Below are 19,823 nucleotides of genomic sequence, written 5' to 3' on the forward strand. Positions count from 1 at the left end.
ATTTTCCAGTGCTCCATCTGTAGCTAGCCTGGCGGGGCTAGCTGAGCTAACCGGCGGGTCCTTGGTGTATATGATTTCGACATCCCGCGCCGATCTGGGTTCTATGATTGTAAGCTCCGGTTCTCTCCCTCTCGCCTCTCGCCTCATCTGCAGGGGCTTCGGTGTCGCCGCTTGCTGGTCGGCTGGTGCAACTGCTGGCAGCTGCGTGGATGTTATTGTTGTCGTTGTTGTTCTCGACGGCCGGCGTCGGTGTGAGGAGCAGTTGATTCTTCGCCTGTCGGCGTGTCAAAACCGGTCCCGGGTTTTGGTGTATGTCTCCAGACAGGAGCAAATATAATAGAAATATTGATTTCCTATCAAACTTGCCTGTCGGGGGTAGTTTATTGCGGTCCGGGTTCGATGTTAACACTGTGAACTGCTGCTATTCCATTCGCTGGGTGTTTGTGCTCTGAGCCTTTTAGCAGGTAAAAGTCACAATGAGACTGTTTATTTGCGCATTCTTTACTTTCCATTTCTGTCTGGAGTTGATTCATTGGTGAGTTAATGTACAAGTCCATAATCCACAGGAGGGAAAGTAAAAAATGCGCAAAATACCTTGTTGATTTGTAGTATCGTTTGTTTGGCCGGGAGCTCTTTGAAATACGACCGTCCATGTCAAAGCCGGATGTGAGTAGAGCATCCGTAGAGCATCCGGATGTGAGTAGAGCAGGAGGATGCAATTACAGAGGAAATCAGAAAGTGGCCAAATACTTTTCCATGCTACTGTAAGTACTTAGTTGCTGTCTCCCTCTGCTCCAGATCCACCCAGTGACCTACTGATGATTAAGAAAGAAGAGGCTCAGGACACACTAGACCCAACCATGGATATTTCCACTGGGCTGAAGGAGGAGCCCACAGACCATCAGGATATCAGTATGTTACTTTTATTTTTATTGTCTTTATTTTCTCTTGTTGTCTTTCTTCTGTTGCAGCACAGTTGTCTCTCTGTCTGTGTGTCCATAGCTTTCCCTCCTCTCATTCTTTCCATTAAGCCCCAATCTGTGATTTTCATTTCAGTGTTTCCCCTAGGATTTTTTTCAGGGGGGGTGGTAGGCCCCCAAAATGAAAAAGTGTTTTCGCGGGGCGCGCGTGTCATGGATACGTGGTGTCAACAGTGTCGTCATAGACGTGCGCAGTAAGGCGGTTGCTAGTATCGGTGCATTTCTCTACACTGAGCTGAAATGAAACGATTGCACATAAATTAACAATATTTATTTACAACACATAAATGAACTTATTCACAATTATACATACAGTAGTGACAACACACATATGGACTATTTACAATACAGGGAGGCACATACAACACTCATAACTATTTACAACCAGTGTCAGAGCGAGCGAACTCAAGTTGTTCAGAAATTCTGAGGGCTCAGAGTGCACACTGGACGCTCTGACCAAGAGTCAGTTTATCAGAGCGGAGCAGATTTTCAGAGTGAATTTATTAACTCACCTTAACACTTTGAATGCCATCCACGAGTTTTCTCGTGTTTACCCCCCGCGGGTTGAATGCCCACTCACGGAATATTCGTTTTATTCGTTTTTACTTTTTTATTTATTAGCGATCTGAAATCGTATTGCATCAAGCGAGTCTATCGTTGGAGATCCAGTCACCCCCGGCGGTCACATGTGAAAAAAGCGCCCCCTATCGTCTCCCAGATGGTAATTCACCCTTTTGGATTGAACTCAATGAAAATGAATGGGAAAAAGAAACCCGCACTCCACATTTTACTTCTCATAATTTTTAAAGTTTAAATATCAACATTATCTGGCCATCCTCAGTAAATAGTAAATACTATCAAACTTGCCAAAGACCAGAGTTGGGATGGGCACACACACACACACACACGCGCGCGCGCGCACACAGAAAGGGAGAATGGGTCATATGAACTATCCAGTTAATAATAAAAAAAATATATATATATTTTATTTTATAAATTCTTTTTTTATATATAATTCTTTCTGGAGGAGCGGGGCGTCCCGTTGGCGGGGTGTGCCGCCCCGCCAAGGCAATGGTAGGGGAAACACTGCATTTACCATAATAAAGTGAGGTATTTAACATATACATTCTTGAAGAGTCTGATCGATGGAAAGTAAAATAATAAATGTGTTTCATTACTCTTTATAAAGGGAATAGCTTTGACTGTCTTGCACTAGCCGGTAGACCCTCCTCTATATGGCCGGCCCCTGGTCAAAGTTGGGAATAAATCCATAAGGAAATCTTTTGGTCCAGAGATTGAAGACTCTGCAACATAGATACAATATTCTTAGGTTTCTAGATGTGTGAGGTTATGAATTTACCCTCGTGGATGGTGTGGATTCAGTGTTCCCCCTTGAAAAAAAATTCAACAGCCGTGCTGCGCGCACGCTGCCGGAATCCATATTAGCGCATGCTGCCAGAGAAATAACTTAAAACTACCTTAGAATTGTTCAAGATAGGTTATTCATAGGGGTGGAACGGTTCACAAAATCCACGGTTCGGTTCGTATCACGGTTTTGTGGTCACGGTTTTCGTTTCGATTCGATACGTTGTTTTTCATTAAAAGAAATGTAACACATTTTTTTGTAATTTTTTTATTGAAAGTTAATCGTGAGTTAAAAAAATTTGTGGCGTTAATATAATCGGGCGATAACGCATTAATACCGCGTTAACTTTGACAGCCTTAGTAAGGACATGGTTCCTTTTCAAACTGTCGATAGACATGGTCAAAACACGATCCAAGATATGCGTTACCTGCCAGCAGACACTTGAGAAAAGGTTTTGCACTTTTCTATTGCAGTTTTGCACAATACATTTTCTTAAAATACCTCTGTATAGGGCTGGGCGATAAAACGATAACGATAACTATCGCGATAAATTATTTCCTCGAAATAAACATGAAACGTGGTCGCAAAGTTTCGATATATCGATTTTCCAAGCTTGGATATGAGCACACGCACTAACAACCAATCAGTGAAGGAGATGGCCGACAGCGGAAGGAGACCCGCGCTGCACCTCTGGGTAGAGAGGTAGGACTCAAGTAGTAAACAAGGCTGGCTAGGATAATTAGCTTGCACGGCGCTATTTTATAGTTTACGTGCCGAGTGGGTGTGTGGCGTGAATTCTGAGGCCACGGTTATAGTAGTGTGGGGTATGCGGTGGACGTTGTTGCAATGTATTGGGGCTGAACGGAGTATTTTAGGGTGATATTTAGTACTTTGTAAACAAGGCTGGCTAGGATAATTAGCTTGCACAGCGCTATTTTATAGTTTACGTGCCGAGTGGGTGTGTGGCGTGAATTCTGAGGCCACGGTTAGAGTAGTGTGGGGTATGCAGTGGACGTCGTTGCAATGTATTGGGGCTGAACGGAGTATTTTAGGGTCATATTTAGTACATTGTCATGGGATATACACCGCTTGCTCTGGCTAACTGCTAACGTGCGCGGACTGATGACGACATCAACTCGAGACATTCGCAGCAGCAAAACAAGTCTATTAATAGCCCGTCCATCGGCGCCGGGCATAAGAAGTTAATTAAACTTGACAGACATTATATCGACGATAATTATCGATATCGAGTTATATGAAAATAATTTTATAATTTTATCGCGATAACGTTTTTGGCCATATCGCCCAGCCCTACCTCTGTACTATGTGAAATATTTCCTAGTGATACAAGAGTACAGTAATAGCTGCCATACCAGTGTTTTACCCCTTCAGAAGCATTTATATAGACAATTTAACACTTTAACTGCCGGAAGACGCTTTTAGGCGTCCTTCCCCGCCATGCTCAAGTTGCCGAGGACGCCGTAACTCGTCTTTGATATCAATATTTCAAAAATCTGTGATCGAAATCATATTTTCTTTCCGGAGCCCTGAGATGTACTGGTGAGCTCCCATCAACTGTTTAACGGTTCGAGAGCGCCATCTGGTGGCCGATCGGCAGATCGGCCAAGAGGGAGGGGCTCGCCAAACAGGAAGTGCTCATCCTATTTGCTCCGGGCACTCGAGATCGGTAGCCGGACTCCATCTCAACACACTGGATGATCAATCGCTCGCCCTAACTCAATAAACAACGTTATTTGGACGTATATAGTATTATACAACCTGAAAATGGTTCATCTGGATAAACATCCCATAATCGAAAACGGTCTACACCACGCTGATCGTCCAACGGCGCGAGGAAGATACGGTAAGATTCAGCGTTATTTTTGAACGTGTTCGATATAAACTGCTCTGATGAACATATGACCCACACTAGATGAATGATATAACGCTGCCCACGGAATTATAAACGATCCCCCGCCCATCCGGTCATCATCAGATGATACGTAGAAACTTCTAGAAGTACGTCCAATTGAAATTTTTTATATCGCGCCGATTGCCATCAAATTGTATTTCATCATCAATATAATGCATTTTGGGCTATAGATCACGTTCTGGAGAAAGCTGCAGAAAGAGATGAAAACATACTTATACATTAGACCAGTGGTTCCCAAAGTCGGGGTCGCGACCCAAAGGTGGGCCGCGAGCAGCCACGGGTGGGCCGCGAGATGATTTAAAAAAAATAAAAAATAATTTTTTTTTTTTTTTTTTTTTTTATTTTTTTTGTCAGGCCACTGAACTTAGAAGCAGGCCAGGACAGTGTTTCTAGTTGTATTCTAAAATTCTATTCTATTGTATTCTAAAATGTGACTATATGGTTTTATATTAACTTAATAAATAAACTAAAACGAAAAATCTACTTATTTCAACGAACATTTCAAACTAAATAACAGATTATGCACATAAAACGCTGAAAACAACCGAAGCAACAATAGTATTTTAATGAGGCTATTATTATTATCATTATTATTTTGCAACAAGTTGGCCCTCTCATAAATAGCACATATAAATGAATAGCTAACTTGAACTAACTTAATAGGATTGAAGTAATATTTGGCTTAAAAAATCGGTCGCCTGGCAAAAAAAAAAAAAAGAAAAGCCAGACGATGTGCATTGGGCCGCGGCTCTCTGACGCCTTATTTTCTGGGCCCCGGCCTGAAAAGTTTGGGAACCCCGATTAGACCATATTTTACTATGAATATGTGAATGAAAAAGTTTAACGTTGCTACACAATGAACAATACATATAGGACTTTGAATGGGCCATAATAATGGCAATTTAGCAATAGAATTTAAAAAGTTATAGCCCTGCAAAGAAGGGGTACTTATCCATAGACAAATAGAGCTGGCAACCTATGGTATATCATGAATTTAGCCTTAGGCAATCAAAGTGTTAAGATAGATGAATATACCGTGATATATACTGTTACCGTCTATACTTCAAATTATACCGTGATATACATTTTAGACCATACCGTCCAGCCCTACTGTGGAGAGGTATCAGTGTCCACTAAAGTGGTGGTCAGACCACACTGCTGTCTATGGTAAGCTGGCCCACATTGCCCTGAAGTACTTGGGGACCCCTGCCTCAACTGTCCCATGCGAGAGACTGTTCTCTTTATCAGGCCATATTGTACAGAAGAAGAGAGGTAGTTTGTCACCAGCCAATGTGAACAAGCTGGTCTGCCTGAGTGACTGGTGGAAGAAGGAGAAGTAGAGATTGGACTGATTGAGTCAAGCCATGTCACATAGCTACTGAGTGACTGTACTGGTAACTAGGCTTGGGCGCAGGGAACAAAATTTACTTTTTGACTTACCAGCCATTTGGCTGGTAGATTTTAAAAACTACCAGCCAGGCAGATTTTTTACCAGCCAAAAATTATAAATAGCTTTTTAGTATATCGCCATGTGTTATTATTACTATATAATACTCTCATATAGGGATGCCCCGATCACGTTTTTTTGCCACCGATACCGATCACCGATCGTCTATGAGCCATATCGACCGATACTGATCGTTTTTGGTTTTTATAAATAAATAAAAAAATATATATATATAATTCTTTTTTTAATAAAATATATATATTATATAATCATACTTGTAGTTGTATTATCTGCGAGACATCGCTGCCACGCAACAAGTCAAAATGCTCGCTATCTGCAAACAGCTCCACTGTCTGTGTGTATACTTAGTAGCCTCCAGAATCCAGATGCAGCCAGGATTCTCCGGCGCTGCAGCTGGATCCCTAGGTATACTCTGCTTTAGTCAAATCACATTCAGCATGCCCTCAGCTCGAATACGCATCGAATCAATGTTATAAGACATTGATATAAGGAGCTATCTGTAGCTACTGCTAGCTGGCTAGATAACGTTAAGACAACGCCTCAGTGAACTATTTAGTTTACTGGGACATATAGAGCTAACGTTGGCTACCGAGTTAACGGAGGTATTATGCACTAGACTATACTCGAGTATCATATGAACCGAACGTTGCTAACTGCCGGAGCCATCGATATTATGACTGGAGCTGCGCTTGGGGCGGAAATGAGACCCGCACAGGATTTTCAAAATATCGATATGAACTACACGCCAGGTGGCGGGCAGACCTCTCATTGTTAGTCGCCAAACCTTAAATCTGCCCGCCATTGGCGGTTGACGGGTACTTATTTTGTTCCCTGCGTTGGGCGGTATAATTTTTTTTATACCGTCATACCTTGCTGACATCACACCCCGGTATGGGTATTATGACGGTATGACTTTCAACAGCGGGGGGGAGCGGAGCTAAGTTAACAATATACTCGTTATCACCATACATAACGGTTATATTGAAACACGTTGACATTAGGGCCGTTCTTTCAACCTAAAAGTGCACTTTCTTCAACCTCAAACCTAAATTCCTTAGCGACCCGTGTTACCAACTTAAACAAATCAGCGCGCAGATTCGAGACACACACATATGAAACGAGTCATACGGAACAAATAACGTATAACGGAGGCTGAAATTAGACCAATGGGACTCACAAACTCACAACAGTAGTACACAACTACACATACAGACGCACAAAATGTATTCTGCATTGATTAAGTGATAATCAAAACCCAGCTTAAGCCGTTAAACGCCTGTAGTGAATCACCGAAGCCAATACGCACACACACACAGTCGAACTGGAACGCTTTACTCCCGGCATTCATAACTCGTACGTTAATCTTCCATACGCTTAACCATAACATAACTTACTTACCGGTACCCAAACAACGCGTCCCGAGTCCACATTCATGCACGCATCCATTTCAAAACGTTAGAAAAACGCTCCGTTTCCCGATTCCTCAATCATCCAATGTCTGGAAGTGGACCCATAGTCCATCCATTCGACCTTAATAAACGGACGGCCACCGGTCCATAACCGCATTCTATAGAAGTATAAGGGCTAGATCCACAAAGAATGGATTGAAAATGGGGGACCCTGATGTAAACAAGACGAAAGTATTTCTCTGGTCTGCATCCCCTTAACAATTGTGTGTATTGATTTTATTAACAGATTGCAGAATGTGTACAATACAGTACGGCTCAATACACACAATTGCCGTTAGCCGTACTGTATTGTACACATTCTGCAATCTGTTAATAAAATCAATACACACAATTGTTAAGGGGATGCAGACCAGAGAAATACTTTCGTCTTGTTTACATCAGGGTCCCCCATTTTCAATTCATAATGAATTGTAAGTAAGGGTGCAACTTGCTCCGTGCAATCCATTCTTTGTGGATCTAGCCCTAAGTCTTTATTTGTCGTGCAGATTGATACACATGCAAGATGAAAGACCCACAGGAACACGCGCGTGGCTCTGCTGAGCTCTGACTGAGAGAGGGAAAGACAGACTGCCCTGCCCTGCCCTCTGCTGGCACGTGCTGTGCACTACAAGCAACGCATCTGTGATTTGGCGCACAGTCTGTGACGTCACGGTATTGAAAATCATACCGACAGGATTTCGAAATACCCTGGTATACCGTCATACCGCCCAAGCCTACTGGTAACATTATTTGTGTTCTGAATAAAACAATTTATTAAACACAAGTACATCTTATTGAACATTATTTTGATATTGCATTACCAATTATCATAGCAAAAGAGCTTTTTCAAACCGTCTGTAATGCATTTTGGAAACGGGAGATGGGGTCATGGTGTAATGGGCCACCTGGCCTGAGAAACATAAGGAGGAAAGAAAAAGTAAGGACTTACTTATGTTCATTATTTGGGTAGAACACACATATTTTGAATGCCTTCGGCAGACTTCAAATGAGCCATTTTAATCTAGATTAACTCCAGGATTGCAGATAGATTAATCTAGATAAAAAAAATTAATCTATGCCCACCTCTAAATTAAACCTTTCCATTTTGTGACCACATTATAGACAAAGGCCATCAACATAAAGTATGCATATGCTCAACCAGCACTAGACGTTGTTATCAAAAAGGAAAAGTCACAGAAAATATTATTAGGGTTTTAAATAAGGATGTTTATGGGGTTACTTGTATTAATAATGATTTGCACTGAGGAATTTTGTAACTGTTATCTAAAAAAAAGAGAGAGGAGATGTTACAAGGGAATGGGGAATGTTATATAACCCCCCCCACAGTGGTGTGTGGAGTTGGTACGTCCCAGCAGGGACCAGGATGTAAATGTTGTCCCGATTGATTATTTTGGTAGTCGACTAATCTGTCTTATTTTTTCGACTAATCGAAAAAATAATTATATATATATAAAAAAAAAATGTAGGCTATATATTTCTTTATATATATACATATATTTTTTTTTTTTTGCACGACCTATCTTTGTGAAAGTGGCTTCTCAGCTCTGGTCCAGCTGAAGACAGAGCAGTGGAACAGATTGGACATTGAGCATGACCTCAGAGTTGCTTTGTCTACCATCACCCCAGACTTTGAGACTCTTGTCAGGACCAAACAACATCCCCAGTTATCCCATTAGTTCCCTGGGACGTTAAGCTAAGAAGTCTGCTAAGAAGGATATATTATTATTATTATTATTATTATTATTATTATTATTATTATTATTATTATTATTATTATTATTATTATTATTATTATTATTATTATTATTATTATTATTTATTTCATTGTGTTTTTAGCCCTAGTTGCACTTTTGTTGCAATGCCAGTTATCCCATTAGTTCCCCCAAACTTACTGTCGGTCTGTTATGTTAAGCTAAGAAGTCTTCAGCTGGACCAGAGCTGAGAAGCCACTTTCACAAAGATAGGTAGTGCAAAAAAATAAAAAATAAAAACTTTTTTTTAAACGACTAATCGACAAAAGAAGTCTGTGTCGACGAGTTTTTATGATCGATGTCGTCGATTATGTCGACTAATCGTTGCAGCCCTAGTTGACACAGACGCTCTATTCTCCTGGCTCGTTATTGAACACAAACAGTTATCTTTGAACCTCTGTTGTCAAGCCTCGTCAATATACCCCCCTTCCCCACTCTGGTGTCGTGGAGTCACTTCGCTGTGAGTGTTTACACGGTTAGCTTGTGGCTAATGTTAGTTAGCTCGCAGCTAAAGTTAGTTAGCTCGCAGCTAAAGTTAGTTAGCTTGGGGCTAACGTAACGTTAGCCTAACCTTTGTCTATAACAGGGGTGGGCAATTATTTTTCCCGGGGTGCCAAATGAGCAACTGAAAATATGTTGGAGGGCCGGGCCAAAATTCCAAACTCAATTATGCATAATATACATTTTATTTCTATATAAAAAGCAGTAAATGGCATTGTTTTGACCCCTGGTAAGAGTGTATGTTATTATTTGGCAATTAAAAGGTGAGGTTAGCTTTCAAAAATATCATTTATTCAAATAGAATTTATTTTCCAAAATGATAAACAAAATGTGAAACATTAATAACAAAGGGCATGTATGAAAAAGTGCTATACAAATAAAGTTATTATTTTGAGTTTCATATACTATTGAAACAAGGATTTTCTTAGCTTTCTAAAGACATCACATCATCTTATAGCCAAAATAAACAAGACATGTCACTGAACTGTGTAAAGAAAAGTGTCCCAGTAGCTTTTTTATCTTTACATGCCTATATTAAACATTTAATGTTTCTTTAAAAAAAGAAGAAAAAAAAGATCAAGTGTCCCATTTCACTTGTTATATTTCCACATTTTAGTGTTCTTCAGCTCTTTTTCTTTTTTTTTCATTCAGTGTGATAAATCCAGTCTCTGTTGAGCTTTAACAAGTCCATCAAAGTCAGGTTGCATGTCTGAGGTGGAGATGCGAAGCACAGCTGCCAGATGTTCATCAGTGAGAGAGGATCTGTACCTGGACTTGGTAAACGTCATGACTGAGAATGTCTGTTCACATATAGGTGGATCCAAAGAGAACCAACATCTTCTGAGCATGTCTCCTCATGTTTGGAAAGTTCTCCTCCTTGAGAGCAGAGTAGAACTCTAGCAGTGATGCTGACTTAAAGTGCTCTTTCAGTAGTGAATCAGACTGCAGGTCAATGAGTTCAAGCTGAACATCAGTGGGTGCACTATCAACACTGCAGGTAAAGGGAGAGGAAACCAGCTGCATTTCATCCTCAACCTTTTTGAAATCTTGAAAACGCCTTGAAAATTCATCATGCAGTGCTCCCAACATGGATGATGAGTACATCACCCTGAGCATCGGGTCCCCCCAGGGCTGTGTTCTGAGCCCCCTGCTGTACTCACTCTACACACACGACTGTGTGGCCAAGTTCAGCTCCAACTCCATAGTGAAGTTCGCAGACGACACGGTGGTGGTGGGGCTGATCTCGGACAACGACGAGAAGGCCTACCGGGAGGAGGTTGAGGTACTGGAACGCTGGTGCCAGGACAACAGCCTGCTCCTGAACATTGGTAAAACCAAGGAGCTGATCGTGGATTATAGGAGAGGACAGCAGGAGACGCACACACTGATGATTAACGGGGCTACCGTGGACAGGGTGAGCAGCTTTAAGTACCTGGGGGTCCACATCTCAGAGGACCTGACATGGTCAACACACATAGACACAGTAGTAAAGAAGGCGAAACAGCGCCTCTACCACCTGAGACAGTTAAGGAAGTTCAGAGTATCGGGGAAGATACTCCAGTCCTTCTACTCAGGAGCTGTAGAGAGCATCCTGACCGGAAACATCACTGCCTGGTATGGAAACAGCACGGCACAGGACAAGAAGGCCCTACAGAGAGTGGTGCGCTCAGCCGAGCGTACCACGGGTATTGCACTACCCCCCCTGCAGGTTCTATACAACAAGAGGTGCAAATCCAGAGCCTGCAGGATAATGAAGGACCCTCACCACCCCAATAACAGCCTGTTTCAGCTGCTGAGGTCAGGCAGACGCCTGCGAACCCCAGCTACTAGGACAGAGCGGCTTAGGCTCAGCTTCTTCCCCCAGGCCATCAGAGCCATGAACAATGAACATTGAGTGCTCAGAACATTGAACTATCCACACACAAGCACACATGAACACACACACGACACGCATGCTGTGCACGCTCACACACGAGCAGCCACTTAACACTTTAACATGAGCGGGCACACACTCATGTCGCACACACGCACACTTATGGCCAAAGGAAAGGACACTTTAAATTAGAATAACAGGAACAGTGTATTGCACTACCAAAGCTAACTAGCATGTCCCATATGCTCTGTAAATAACTATGTACAGATACCGAGATGTCACTCCATGTTACCTGTTTACTGCACAATGTTGTTTTTTCATTTTTTGATTCTATTATATGTTGTACCACTGTATTGCACATCGTTGCGGGCAAGACCACCCGCATTTCATTGTATACCTGTATGCCGTGACAATTAAAACTCTTGACTTGACTTGACTACCTGTGCCGGTGATCAGCTGATGGTTTGACTTCTTTCAGGGTTTTCATGTGTTTGAGATTGTTGCTGCCTAGTTGCCTTGAAATTAATTGCAACTTTGTCATGAAGGCTTTCACATGGCTATGCATTTCATGAGCAAAAATGCCCTTGCCCTGCAGTTGTGTGTTCAGTAGGGATGGGTACCATTCACATTTGAACCGATACGGTACCGGTACCTGTGAATCAATACCGGTACCCAACGGTACCTTTTTTCTGTACTTTAGTCTCTAAAAATGTAATCTACCTACCTCAGTTGTGAAAAAAGAAATCCAAACTTCAAATAACCACACTTTCGACCGTTTTCGGCTTGCCCCGACTGCTTTGTTGTTGAATCAAGTCAAATCCTAGGTAAGCGTATATTGTGCATGTGAACGTTGACATGAAAAGAAAAAAGTAAAAAAAAAAAAAAAAAAAAATTTATATTTTTATTATCATGTAATCTTTCGCGGGCCGGTCAGAATCATCCCGCGGGCCGTATCCGGCCCGCGCGCCGTACAATGCCCAGGTCTGGTCTATAACAACAAATGTATTTGTTGTTGTAAATCTAAAATTCTGTTTAGTTTCACTCAGTGACACTGTGGGCATGTCTCTGCTAATTGAGCTATCACCAGTCAGAGGCAAGTCTTTGTGTTTAAAAGCAGCTCTTTCTGTGTAGAGAATTCAGTTTGTATTGACACAGCAGAAGTCAATACTTTGGTTGAACAACATTGAATCCTACTGCATGCTACCCGTTTGTGACAGCCTAAAACTTAAACATTTAAACTTCCTACCTAGAAATGCTACCTATATAGGAAGCTTCCTTGCATTTGAAGAGGCTCAGGACACTCTAGACCCACCCAAGGATACTTCCTTTGAGATGAAGGAGGAGCCCACAGACCACCAGGATATCAGCATGTTACCTTTTTTTTCTCTTATCTTGATTCTGTCTTCTCCTTCCTCTGCTCTATCATATTTGTATAGCTTTGTCTCCATAGCTTTGTCTCATTCTTTCATTTCATCAAACTCTGTTCACATGTAGCCTAACTATTTGGTGCACTTTATTTCGCTGTCTCCCTCTGCCCCAGATCTACCCTCTCAAATTCCTATCTGCTACCAAGAAACATGTCTAACGTGCCAGAAATCAAAGCAAAGTGACTTGATTGGCTGCATTTCTCACACGTTAAAATGAATTATATTGCTAATCTTTTTGTCTAATGACTCCAAAAGGATGGCCCCTGTCTATACTGTGGAGACAGAAATAGAATCGAACCAGGAACCTTCCGATTACCAGACAACCGTTCTACCTCCCGAGCCCCTGAGCGCTTGCTGTTTCCCTTCGTGTTGTGTATGCACCGCCATCTTGGGTCAATAGGAAGGAGGATGTAATTACAGAGGAAATCAGAAAGTGGCCAAATACTTTTCCATGCTACTGTAAGTACTTAGTTGCTGTCTCCCTCTGCTCCAGATCCACCCAGCGACCTACTGATGATTAAGAAAGAAGAGGCTCAGGACACACTAGACCCAACCATGGATATTTCCACTTGGCTGAAGGAGGAGCCCACAGACCATCAGGATATCAGTATGTTACTTTTATTTTTATTATCTTTATTTTCTCTTGTTGTCTTTCTTCTGTTGCAGCATAGTTGTCTCTCTGTCTGTGTGTCCATAGCTTTCCCTCCTCTCATTCTTTCCATTAAGCCCCAATCTGTGATTTTCATTTCAATGTTTCCTCTAGGATTTTTTTCAGGGGGGGTGGTAGGCCCCCAAAATGACTAGTGTTTTCGCGGGGCGCGCGTGTCACGGATACGTGGTGTCAACAGTGTCGTCATAGACACGCGCAGTAAGGCGGTTGTTAGTATCGGTGCATTTCTCTACACTGAGCTGACATGAAACGATTGCACATAAACTAGGTAAATAAATATTAACAATATTTATTTACAACACATAAATTAATTTATTTACAATTATACATACAGTAGTGACAACACACATATGAACTATTTACAATACAGGGAGGCACATACAACACTCATAACTATTTACAACCAGTGTCAGAGTGAGCAAACTCAAGTTCGGAAATTCTGAGGGCTCAGAGTGCACACTGGACGCTCTGACCAAGAGTCAGTTTATCAGAGCGGAGCAGATTTTCAGAGTGAATTTATTAACTCACCTTAAAGGAAAACTCCAACATTTTGGGAAATTAGCTTATTTGCCATCTACCCTGGAGTTAGACAAGAAGATACATACCTTTTTTCTTCTCTGTCCATGCAGTAGGAGTAGGAAGACACACACCGTTAGCCTAGCTTAGCGTCAGTCACTGGAAGTAGGTTCCTCCATTAGCCTAGTTCCCAACGTCTTCCTACTCCTACTGCATGCACAGAGAAGAAAAAGGTATGCATCTTCTTGTCTAACTCCAGGGTAGATGGCAAATAAGCTAATTTCCCAAAATGTTGGAGTTTTCCTTTAACTAGGGCCCTATGAAATCCGTTTTTATCTTTTCCTGTTTTCGGATATACATTTTCCTGTTTTCGGATTTCTCGGTTTTAAATTTTCACTGTTTTCGGATTTCTCTGATTTTATATTTTTTTCCTTTGGATTTAACCAAAGAAAACGATACAAAATTATGTTTTTAACTAACTTTAATAACAGTACATCTGCAAACGGTGCCAGTGTAGTTCAATGTTCAGTGCCAGTTAGGTTATGAGGTTTCTTTTTTCCAATTAAGTTCAGTTCAATGCAGTTCAACTGCCAGTGCAGTGCAATAACTAAATAATAATTAAATAGTTAAATAATACAAAATAATAATTTGTTTAAAAGAAATCAGAAAAAAACTGTAAAATGTAATTTATTTCAAAGAGATGTCCTTTAAAGCAGTGATTCCCAACCTGGGGTCCGCGGACCCCCTGGGGGTCCGCCAGGTGGCGCAGGGGGTCCGCCAGACCACAGATTATTTGAGGTATTTTTTTTTTCTTTTTTTTTCTTTCAGATAAATATTTAATTAGCATATTTTTATCATCAGAAGCATGAATAGTCTCTCCACTACAATACAAAATAAAGATAAATAAATAAACATCTAGACATGATTTTTGAACGTTAACAGTAGGCTACCGGGTAGCCACTAAAACGCGAATCAGTTGACTATCACTTTCCGTAGCTAGCCTAGCACGCTAGTTAACTTTCTCGGCTCGTCTGCAGTCAGCCGCCAGAGGCGAAAATGTGTGACAAACGAAAAGGAGATGACGGCAGCTCATCTGCAAAAAAGGTTAGGACCTACAGCAATCGCGAAAATTACATCACCATGGGCTTCACTGAGGGACCAGACAAATGACCTGAGTGTGTGATTTGTGGAGAAAAGTTGGCAAACTCGAGCCTGAAGCCCAGCAAGCTGAAGAGACATCAGGCGTCTAAGCACCCAGAAACCGTTGGGAAGCATCCAGACTTTTTTCGGAGGAAAGAACAGTCTCTCAAGGCGAACAAGCCCGTTGATGTTAGAGTAGCGTGGAGCAGGGGTGGCAGTGATTTACAGAAGGCTACCGAAGCCTCCTTTGAGTGTTCGCTTTTAATTGCAAAAGCAAAGAAACCGCACAATATTGGCGAGCAGCTCATCAAACCAGCCTGCATCAAAATGGTTTAGAAACTGTGCGGCCCACTGGTGGCGGATAAACTAAAATCAGTACCACTCTCGAACAATGTAGTGAAAGACCGAATTGATAAGATGTCAAGTGATTGCGAGCAGCAGCTGTCATAAAAGCTTAGAAAGGGTCCATTTGCCATACAACTTGATGAAACTACAACTGTCGCAGATGAGGCTGTGCTCATCGTTTATGTGCAGTATATCGAAAATGAGGATCTGAAGCAGGACATTCTCATGTCAGTCAACCTTACTACCACCACTCGAGGTGAGGATATTTTTACTGCAGTGGATTCTTACGCACGCTGCCGGAATCCATATTTGTGCGTGCGCACGTCCCGCCGGAATCCATATTGGCGCATGCTGCCAGAGAAATAACTTAAAACTACCTTATAATTGTTCAAGATAGGTTATTCATAGGGGTGGAACGGTTCACAAAATCCACGGTTCGGTTCGTATCACGGTTCTGTGGTCACGGTTTTCGTTTCGATTCGATACGTTGTTTTTCAGTAAAAAAGAAGAATAAAAAAAAAAAAAGATAATTATTTTTTATTGAAAGTTTATCGTGAGTTAAAAAAAATGGTGGCGTTAATATAATCGGGCGATACCGCGTTAACTTTGACAGCCTTAGTAAGGACATGGTTCCTTTTCAAACTGTCGATAGACATGGTCAAAACTAGGCTTGGGCGGTATGACTTTTTTCATACCGTTATACCTTGATTGCCTAATAACCTGGTGCACGGTATTTGACGGTATGACTTTCATTCATCAGCGGGGGGGGGGGGGGGGTCCAACCCAACCCAACCCAACCCAACCCAACCCAACCCGAACCGAACCCGCGTTACCAAGTAAACAAATCATTGTCAGCTCTCAGAATGGTAGTCCCGCACCGGTAGAAGCCTGCACCGTTTTAGCGTTAGCATCTAGCCATGGCAGACTATTTGATTCCTTAAGGGCTAGAAATTGCCTGGGTTTTGGTATGCTCCCGAAATGCTCCTGTTGTTTGGCTACTTCTATGTGCAGTGAAAACTACTCGAATGCTTTATAACCTAGTCATTGATTTAGTTCAGGGTAATCTAAGATTAGCCGCAGAGCTAACGCTAGTTAACGTGAGCTAACGCTAGTTATTCAAGCTCAGTAGCTCACAGAGAGAGATAAACAGCTGACAGCGGATAGTACAGGTACAAATACAATAAAAAGGCGGGTGGGGGCTGTTGTGTAAACCTTGTACTCTTTAGTTCACATATAATAAGAGACGGATTATTTCCTTGCTCCACCAGTGCACCACTCGACAACAACACACACCAACTCTCGTCACAACGCTTTGCGGTATTTTCACAGCACTGTCGCAACATTACCGTAAAACGTGAACACCGTTGTGACCCACTCGCTCCACTAGAGCGGTCTCGCCCTCTGCTGGCGCGTGTGTGCACTACACTCAAAACTCTGTTTCACTGTTATAGAAACTGAAGTGCATTTGTGATTTTGACGGTGACGGACGGTATTGATTTTCAATACCATCGGTATCTCTAAATACCCCGGTATACCTTAATACCGTCATACCGCCCAAGCCTAGTCAAAACACGATCCAAGATATGCGTTACCTGCCAGCAGACACTTTAGAAAAGGTGTTGCATTTTTCTATTGCAGTTTTGCACAATAAATGTTCTTAAAATACCTCTGTACTATGTGAAATATGTCCTAGTAATACAAGAGTACAGTAATAGCTGCCATACCAGTGTGTTACCCCTTCAGAAGCATTTATATAGACATTTTAAGATAGATGAATATACCGTGATATATACCGTTACCGTCTATACTTCAAATTATACCGTGATATACATTTTAGACCATACCGTCCAGCCCTACTGTGGAGAGGTATCAGTGTCCACTAAAGTGGTGGTCAGACCACACTGCTGTCTATGGTAAGCTGGCCCACATTGCCCTGAATTACTTGGGGACCCCTGCTAGGGGTGGACGGTATGGTCTAAAATTTATATCACGGTATGATTTGAAGCATAGACGGTAACGGTATATATCACGGTATCATCGTTTTTGATAAAACAAATTTTTATTTTATTTTATATATTTTTTTTTTATAAAATATATATATTATATAATTAGACTTGTACTTGTATTATCTGCGAGACATCGCCACCACGCAACAAGCTCCACTGTCTGTGTGTACTCTAGTAGCCTCCAGCTACGGCCAGGATTCTCCGGAGCTGCACCTGGACCTATACTCGAGTAGCCTCGAGCAGAGCTACGGCCAGGATTCTCCGGCGCTGCACCTGGACCCTATTGGTATAACGTTACTTAACTGTGCTCAGCAAGCCCTCAGCTCGAATACGCATCGAATCAGTGTTATAAGACATTGATATCAGGAGCTATCTGTAGCTACTGCTAGCCGGATATATAACGTTAATACAACGCCTCAGTGAATTATTTTGTTCAATGGGACATTTCGTTTTGAACGGTGAACTAACTTGCGTTAACGTGAGCTAACAGCTAACAGGTAGCACACACGTCTCTACTAGACTTTGTGGAGCGTTTGTTGATGTCAGGAGCTATCGGTAGCTGGCCGACTAGATACCGTTCGGTTAGACAATGCCTCATCATGTATTAAACTAAAAGTGAATAGTTGACTGGGTCATTTTGTAACGGTAGCTAAGCTAACGTTAGCTCAGGGAGACGCCGCCGTCCTCCCGTGTCCCGTCCCACTAGACTACTAGACCCATGTTTACATGCGTGCGGTAGGGGCTGGCACGCCCACTGCGCGAAGCCTCCTAAATAACTTTTTCCAGTTCGCACATATCTATTATCTATGACTAATTCTATCTATTTTTAGGGGCAAATGCGAGTGAAATAGTCGCGCTGTGGTTACATGACGTCATTGCTATCTACCGGTTACACGGTATAGTCAAAATCCATACCGTAGAGCAAATTCATACCATTTATACCGTATACCGTTTATACCGTCCACCCCTAACCCCTGCCTCAACTGTCCCATGCGAACGACTGTTCTCTTTATCAGGCCATATTGTACAGAAGAAGAGAGCTAGTTTGTCACCAGCCAATGTGAACAAGCTGGTCTGCCTGAGTGACTGGTGGAAGAAGGAGAAGTAGAGATTGGACTGATTGAGTCAAGCCATGTCACATAGCTACTGAGTGACTGTACTGGTAACTAGGCTTGGGCGGTATAATTTTTTTCATACCGTCATACCTTGCTGACATCACACCCCGGTATGGGTATTATGACGGTATGACTTTCATCAGCGGGGGGGGAGCGGAGCGGAGCTAAGTTAACAATATACTTGTTATCACCATACATAACGGTTATATTGAAACACGTTGACATTAGGGCCGTTCTTTCAACCTAAAAGTGCACTTTCTTCAACCTCAAACCTAAATTCCTTAGCGACCCGTGTTACCAACTTAAACAAATCAGCGCGCACATTCGAGACACACACATATGAAACGAGTCATACGGAACAAATAACGTATAACGGAGGCTGAAATTAGACCAATGTGACTCACAAACTCACGACAGTAGTACACAACTACACATACAGACGCACAAAATTTATTCTGCATTGATTAAGTGATAATCAAAACCCAGCTTAAGCCGTTAAACCCCTGTAGTGAATCACCGAAGCCAATACGCACACACACAGTCGAACTGGAACGCTTTGCGAAACATACACTCCCGGCATTCGTAACTCGTACGTTCATCTTCCATACGCTTAACCATAACATAACTTACTTACCGGTACCCAAACAACGCGTCCGAGTCCACATTCATGCACGAATCCATTTCAAAACGTTAGAAAAACGCTCCGTTTCCTGATTCCTCAATCATCCAATGTCTGGAAGTGGACCCATGGTCCATCCATTCGACCTTAATAAACGGATGGCCACCGGTCCATAACCGCATTCTATAGAAGAATAAAGGCTAGATCCACAAAGAATGGATTGCACGGAGCAAGTTGCACCCTTACTTACAATTCATTATGAATTGAAAATGGGGGACCCTGATGTAAACAAGACGAAAGTCTTTCTCTGGTCTGCATCCCCTTAACAATTGTGTGTATTGAGCCGTACTGTATTGTACACATTCTGCAATCTGTTAATAAAATCAATACACACAATTGTTAAGGGGATGCAGACCAGAGAGAGACTTTCGTCTTGTTTACATCAGGGTCGCCCATTTTCAATTCATAATGAATTGTAAGTAAGGGTGCAACTTGCTCTGTGCAATCCATTCTTTGTGGATCTAGCCCTAAGTCTTTATTTGTCGTGCAGATTGACACACATGCGAGATGAAAGACCCACAGGAACACGCGCGTGGCTCTGCTGAGCTCTGACTGAGAGAGGGAAAGACAGACTGCCCTGCCCT

At 42.1% G+C, this 19,823-nt stretch overlaps 1 protein-coding gene across 2 annotated transcripts in view; it reads left to right on the top strand.

Moving 5' to 3' along the window:
• The window catches only part of LOC311233114 (uncharacterized protein), a 69,317-nt gene that overhangs the window by 12,997 nt on the left and 36,497 nt on the right, over window positions 1-19,823 (top strand). For both annotated transcript variants that reach the window (XM_084320003.1, XM_084320002.1), the window contains 2 exons: window positions 799-912; window positions 13,262-13,375. In XM_084320003.1, the coding sequence (XP_084176129.1) occupies window positions 799-912; window positions 13,262-13,375 (228 nt within the window). The remainder of the gene's footprint in view (window positions 1-798; window positions 913-13,261; window positions 13,376-19,823) is intronic.

This window comes from Notolepis coatsorum, assembly GCF_963971535.1.
Source record: "Notolepis coatsorum genome assembly, chromosome: 8".
NCBI lineage: Eukaryota > Metazoa > Chordata > Actinopteri > Aulopiformes > Paralepididae > Notolepis > Notolepis coatsorum.